This window comes from Halichoeres trimaculatus, unplaced genomic scaffold, assembly GCF_033239565.1.
Source record: "Halichoeres trimaculatus isolate MK-OKI-2021-1 unplaced genomic scaffold, fHalTri1.1 fHalTri1_scaffold_18, whole genome shotgun sequence".
In the NCBI taxonomy this organism is placed as follows: Eukaryota; Metazoa; Chordata; class Actinopteri; order Labriformes; family Labridae; genus Halichoeres; species Halichoeres trimaculatus.
Genome location: NW_027437196.1, coordinates 11,067,670 through 11,074,720, shown reverse-complemented (window position 1 = coordinate 11,074,720; position 7,051 = coordinate 11,067,670). Strand labels below are relative to the sequence as shown.

Genomic DNA, 7,051 nt, shown 5'->3' with positions numbered 1-7,051 from the left:
GCCATCATTCCTGGCACAGTGATGCTGCAGTGGCTGTCGTCTCGCCAGGGCTCAGGCTGGCAGTCAGCACAAACTGAGGGTAATTGAGGAGGAGGAGTCCCAGCCAGTTTCACAGGGAGGCCTCTGAATGCCACCGTAGCCCCCAGCGGGCATTAATCAAAATGCCCGATCAATAACTTCTCAAGTGCTAATAAGCACTGGCACATTTCGTGATATGTGAGCCCCTTCATCATTTCAACTACCCGGAGATTTATAGGAAATCCATTGTTAGGTCCAAAGTATGAGGTAATGTAGCACTTAGTAAATGAAGTAAAACCAAAAGCCTGAGGTGATTTGTATTTCATTTACAAAGGACATGTCTAATCATTGGGAGCTCCATCTCTCTGAAAAGTAACCAAACGGCTGTAATGATGCCTCTGTTCTTTTATTGCTTACTTACTCAGCAATGATGCGAAAGATAGTGATGTCTTCACCGTCCTCCCTCCCTGACTGGTCCACTTCCAGAGAGCCACGGGGGACTCCTACCCACCGTGGAGTGATTAAAGTCATGTTAGGGAGGCATTACGGGTCAAGTCATAAAATAATTTGATTTCTGTCCCCCACCACTGTCTCCTATCAAAGTGATTGGTCTCCAGGTCATCTCACCGGCTGACATAATTGTTAATTAACCATTATGGGCTGCCCTCTCTCATCTATATCTCACTGCAATTACTCATTTGACAACAATGCAATAAATCACGGTGCATTATGTATGGATGCAGAGCTGTTTTATGAGAATGAACTCTCTCACTGTCATTAAAGTGTTCTGTATTTACATACGTCAGGATAAAAGATTTCTCTCATTTTTGTTTGCACGTCATGCCTCATACGGAAGAAGTTTAGATGTCTTTCTTGACCTGCTTTTGATGCTAATTTTTAATGTCCTTCTTACACATACAGCTTTTTCTTCCTTCTTCTCTTTAACCTTTAAGTCATGAGCTCTTTACATGTCAAGGTTAGTTGTCTTTTCAAAAATACCACAGATCAGGTAAAGAGGTCCAGGGGGAAGAAAGTTAAATAAAAAGCTCTTTAAAATGGTATTCATGAAGAAAAAGACAAACAATGTACCTGTTGAAAATAAAAGCGCTCACTGAAATCCGTTCTGATGACAGTTGAGAATGCAAGCTTTACAGGGGACTTGAGCCCCATCTTTGCCGTATCTTTTAAGCGTGATTATTTACTTAAAACAACAAACCCAAAGCCCCAAGTCTGGCGTTGTGGACGACAGGCCTTTGATTGAGCTCTAAGCTTGAATTCTTAGCTAATAAATTGTTCCACGCCTTTGTCTAGAGCATTAACAGCAGTGGTCTGCGTTTTTCTTGCCCTAATCTCAAGAATGCAGCAACCTCTTGAGAAGCTCAGGGGTTTCCTCCTCTCCCCAGAGCTGAGTCTTCACTTTGTTTTCTTAGATTGACAGGCCTCACCGTTAGCCTGCTCCCCGGCCATCTGTTTTCACCAATTCTGACTGAACACATCAAAGTCAATCAAGACTGCAAAGCATTTTAAAAGTTAACACGCCCCTCGTGGTGTGTGAGAAATAAAGGAAACTTTTCATCAGGCGCACAAAAAAAGAGACGGTTTGGACGGTGTGTTTGTATGGTTTTCCATGTGAAGATGACCTGGGAGGGATCCCTGAGCTCACAGCACAGGTATGAGCAGCTTAGCTTTGTTCAGCGCCTACTCTGACGACAGCTTGGTGAGTCACCTAGACATAGAGATTTACCTCCTTTGGTTGGGTTCCAGCTATTCACTGACAACTCCCTGACAATAAAATAATCATTAGTGAGATTGAGACACAGCACAGGGTTCTCAAGAAGCAGAGGTGTCTAAGTGTGAAGATAGGAGGTGGAGAGCTTTGTGAAATTAAAACTATCAGTGGAAAGTTTAATTAGAAAAAATAACTCTAAAGGAAAAATCTAGATTATGATAAAAATGAACACTGTGCATCAGAATATAAATTGACATAAGTGATGCTTTTCTTCATTGATAATTATTAAATAACTTTATAAGAAGATAGAAGATATACTTTTTTTATCCTTTTGGGAGAAGTTTAATTTTTTTCACCCTGGATCATGCTCTAGATCACACGTACATGAACAGAAACATGCACTAATGAAGAGTGCAGGGTGAGGGAGCTGTACTGGTAGCACACATATGAGCAGTAGGGTGTTCAGTGACTTGCTCCAGGGTACTTTGGTAGTGCTCAGGACATTAATCTAGATTCAATCGGCTTCCAGCCTTATTTTCAGTCTTGGTTCATGCCTGGACCAAGATTATTAAGCTTTTTTTTTTAAAAAAATAAGCTGATGTATTCATTTGTTTATTATTGCATAATGTATTAATTTAACTGTGCAGGGGGTGCTTACCTGAGTTGTCATACAGCGTTTTCAGGTCTTCTTAAAAGACTATAGAGCCTTTTTAATGTGATTTTATTCATAAATCACAAAATACAATTCGAATATTTTAGGTTTTAACCGGCATTTGTGAGAATTTATTAATAAAATCAATGAAGATCTGTCTTTCCGGTCTCTGCCTCACTTTTGGCACCAACAACCAATCAGCTAAGAGAGAGCTCCCAGCTCAGCCAATCAGAGACAGCAGTTATGCTCCGCTTAGAGAGGAGGCGGTTCCTGGACTTGGTTGCCGAGTTACCATCAAACAGTTGTTGATAGGATGGCAGTGCGGAAGGTTTGGACTACTTAGGTTGTTTACTTGTCGAATTAGCTGATTTAGAAAACAAAATATGAAAGATAGCTCGGTAGAATTTCTCAGTAGAAGTGTAAATTTAGTTTGAGACTTTTATTTTAGCGGAAACTTTCGTTAGTTCGACACAGTTCAATTATTGGGATGTTTCTTTTGCACCTGCTAGCATGCTGCTTATCAACAAATACCAAACACCTGTGGTTATTTCTCTGCATAGCACAGTTTAAAATGATAGACAACTTATTCTGCAATTTATGGGAAATGTTGAGACAATTTCCCCAGTTTTCACCAAAAACGTGTCTGTTTCTAAGCTCTTTTTTTCAATTTATAGACAGACTTTCTATGATCACGATTTTCTCTATATGTTGCAAATTAGCATCTTTAATTTTACCCCACAGTGATTTGTATTTGTATTCCTTTCATCATTTTGTCCAGACAATAGGTTACAGAAATTATATTTATTACTTTTTTGTGGGAAAAAAAGTTTAAAACAAAAAAATTATTTGCTGTTAAGATCTGCTGTTAATTGTGGTGAAGTTGTAAGAAATTCACATCTGTATCATATTTTCAGGGCTTGAAATCTAAAGGAAGCAACAGTCTGGTGGTCAACTCAGCTGCCTTTCAAGATCACATCACACGCACCTTTTTGCATCCAGATTTCCCTCTCACTGACCCTTTTAGATGCAAAAGAAAAGCACCCAGAAATCCAAGAGCAAGAGGACCATCAGGCAGGGGTCAGAATCAAGAAGAAGAGATAGAATATGTGCTTGATTCTGCTCCACCTCCTTTAACTTTAGGTAAAACAAACACCCTCGAGTCTTTTTTGTCTCTTGAACATGGAGGAACTAGTGTTTTCTTCTTGCTGTAGCTCAGAAGTTGGGTTTGGTGGCCTCCCCTGCTGGAAGACTGACAGAGGATGAATGGATGCAGATCAAGGCGAGATCTGTTCAGCAGGGGGAATCAGCTCAGCCCTGTGCGATATGCAGGGAGGAGTTTCACCTTCAGCCTCAGGTATTTTCCCAACACTGTTAAAAGCTTGTGAGAGAACTCTTTCTTTCCTCTTTTCCAGCGTCCTGTCTGTCCTCAGGCAAACCTGTGTTTCCGTATGGGTACACACACACTCAAACCCCCCCTTACCCCTACATCACACCTCCCCCTTGCAGTTCCTGTATGTTCTAATCTGTGTAGACAACTGTACAAATTTACCCATACTGCCTTGGAACTCAACTGTGACGTGATGATGTAGCAATCAGTGTGTTACTGTGAGGGTCATTCAGTCTTTTACACCTTTTCTGATCCCCTTTTAAGATGCCAATCTCCTCAAGAATGCAGGACTAGAATAGGCAGCCTCACAAAGCACAGTTGCCATAGATGCACATGTAAATATTAGTTTGACTCAGGGAGGAAAAAAAAAGTTAATTAGAGCCTGCTAACAAGGGAAAGTGACAAGAGAGAATCTGTGTTGATTTGGCATTTTTCTGAGAGTATTCATATTGTAAAAATGTATTTGTGTGCTGCTGTTTTGTTGCTTTTAAGTAATAATATGACAATTAAAAATGCTTACAACAGAAGCCAAAATCAGTAAAGGCCTTCTTAAAATCCTTAGGATTATTAGCTTTTATTGTTTGTGTGCCTTTAACCCCAAATAATGTGTTTTCTTGCCAATATGTGCTCCACAGTATACCCTTGGTAACAAAAAACACATTCGTCAGAGGATTAAGGCCATGTCAATGAAAAAAAGTTATTTTTCAAGATTTATCATGTAAAATTACAAGAATAAACCCATAAATTTACAAGAAAAAAGTAGTCAGTTTATGAAAATAACTCTTTATCTTAGTCTATAGCTAAGAGTATTAGGAGATCTAAGAAATGTGGTATGAAAAACGTGAGATCACGTGTGTAAAATGATTTTGATGACCCTAGACCTTGCCTGGGTGAAGTTATTTAATATTTCCGTATCATATTTTGTTGGTGTTGTAATTTGCAGACATTTCATTTAAACAAGAGCTGTCTCTTTTCCTCCAAATGAGTGGTCACTGAGGAGGACTTGTTAGGAGGAAAATAATAGTAGTAGTAGGAGAAGCTTGTAGACTACCTTGCTGTGATTGCAGAGAGGTTTAAAAGAATTGTTCTACGGATGAGTTATTAATCAGGGAAAACTGAATCTGTAAATACCTTTCTGACTCTACCGGAGTTAAAGACCCAGTTTCTAAGCTGCCACAACATCAGCATAACATCATCAAATATTCAATAATTCTTTATTTTTGAAACCTACTCTAAAGTATAACTTCACAAGATGCTTTACTTTCACAATTTTTTTTATTTTTTATGTGGCCTTAAGCCTGCGTCTTAACGTTGAGCCATGTGCCTGAAACTTTTTTTTTTTTTTGCATAATTATCAGGCCAAGTTCTGCAAAAAACGTATCCTATTGTCATGGTGAAATCTGAGCTGAAAGTTTGGAAATTTTAGTTAAATGTTGGATTTTGATGATTCATAGTGTACGTATTTGAACAAATTCAACCCACAGTATTTTTCTTGATCATCTTCAAATTCAGTTTTAATTCTGACTGCAAATTTATTCTGATCAGACAAGATCTGAAAAACAACTAATGCCCTCTTTTGTCTTAATTTGATTAGGATTTATATTTGAGTCCTTCCATAAACCAGAGCTTCCAGCATTGTGAAATTTTCTCGCTGCCCTAATGGCTTGTTGAGCTCCTCGAAATTGTACACTGCAGGGGGTCCTTTCACCGGTGATGGAGTGTGTTGCTCAGGCCAAAAACAATGGGAAATCAATATCCCCCCTGCCCTCCAGAGATCTGAGTAAACTGGTTTGTGTGCCAAGCCCCAGAGCTGTGGCTGGTTTCTTTCAGACGATAAAAGTGTCCCTCTCACAGGTAGAGGAGACTGTAGTCCAGGTTCCAGCTGGCCCACGGGGGTCATGCTGACTCTCTCTATCCTCTCAGCAAATAACACTTGAAAGGCAGATATGTGTATGAATACACACAGATTTAGCATTTCTTAAGGCTCATGTACGCTCACCACATGCATAAAGGAGAGCGCTTAGAGAAGACCTCACAGCCAATACACATTCTGGAGCATCCTCTGGTGACCCATAGACAGGATTAGAGGCTCCATTCATCTTCTAGATGATACAATCTTTAAAGCTTGTGTCTCTGCTTCTTTTTAGGTGTTGCTGTCCTGCTCCCATGTTTTCCACAGAGCCTGTTTGCAGGCTTTCGAAAGGTTTTCAGGGCGGAAGTGCTGCCCCATGTGCAGGAAGGAGCAGTACGAAACCAGGGTGATCTACGATGCTGCTCGACTCTTTAGACATCAGTGTGCCACCAGGTAAAGCAAAGTTTTAAAACCACGCTAGACTACTGTAAAAAGTTGATATGGAACATTCCCTTCTACAACAATCAGTTCTAAAAGTTATGATCAACATTCAAACTGAATCAAAGACAGAGAAGATGAAGTAGCTTCAAAATACGACAAAAAATTCAGCACATTTCAGTGTGAGCATAAAAAAAAGATATAAAGTCATGATCAGATTTCTTATGTTCCAGTTAGACATGTTTAATTTCATCCCTAAAGTTCTTGGTGTTTTACAAGATTTTAAGAGTTATTATCTCCCCCAAGGAGGTTATGTTTTGGAGAGAGTTTGTCTTTCTGTCTGTCTGTGAACAACATAATGATTGGATCACTGTCTGGATCCAGGATTTTTTTTAAGGATTAATTATCATTGTGAGATAGGGCTGTTTTCACCATATGTGTATATAACTCCATGATAAATGTGCGCTCTGTGCGCTGCAGGACTGAGAGATACTGAAGATCGTTCCTCCCTGCAGCCATCAGAGTGTATAATTCTTTAATCGGAAGATGAGCCCAAACAACATGAATTTCCCTTCGGGGATGAATAAAGTATATTTTATCTTTATCTTCTTATCTTAAATGGTCAGATTGCTCTGCAAGACAATACAAGACAAGGTCATGATCATTTCTGACGGATGTAAAAGTACGATCCAGATCCTGGCAATATTCTGGATACTGAGATCTAGAATATGAAATATGTTCTGGTTCATCATAATTTTCAACACTGTCAGGAAACAAATTATACAAACCTGCAACTAACACCAAATTGTAGCAGACAGTCTGTTGAAAGGGAGTATAACATTAAAGTAGGGCTAAAGTGTTGCGTGACATCACAGTATGCTTGGCGAAGGTATGTGCTCTCTGAGTGTTTTTCTAGTTTATTTAAGATCAAGATATGATGTTATGTCATGATACTGAATAATGACAGGACTTTCT

At 39.3% G+C, this 7,051-nt stretch overlaps 1 protein-coding gene across 1 annotated transcript in view; it reads left to right on the top strand.

The window, feature by feature from the left end:
• Positions 1–2,667: 2,667 nt before the first annotated feature.
• The window catches only part of rnf32 (ring finger protein 32), a 37,107-nt gene continuing 32,723 nt past the window's right edge, over positions 2,668–7,051 (top strand). The window contains exons 1-4 of the mRNA XM_074693267.1: positions 2,668–2,727; positions 3,314–3,539; positions 3,611–3,753; positions 5,934–6,091. Coding sequence (XP_074549368.1) covers positions 2,713–2,727; positions 3,314–3,539; positions 3,611–3,753; positions 5,934–6,091 — 542 coding nt within the window. The 5' untranslated portion in view covers positions 2,668–2,712. The remainder of the gene's footprint in view (positions 2,728–3,313; positions 3,540–3,610; positions 3,754–5,933; positions 6,092–7,051) is intronic.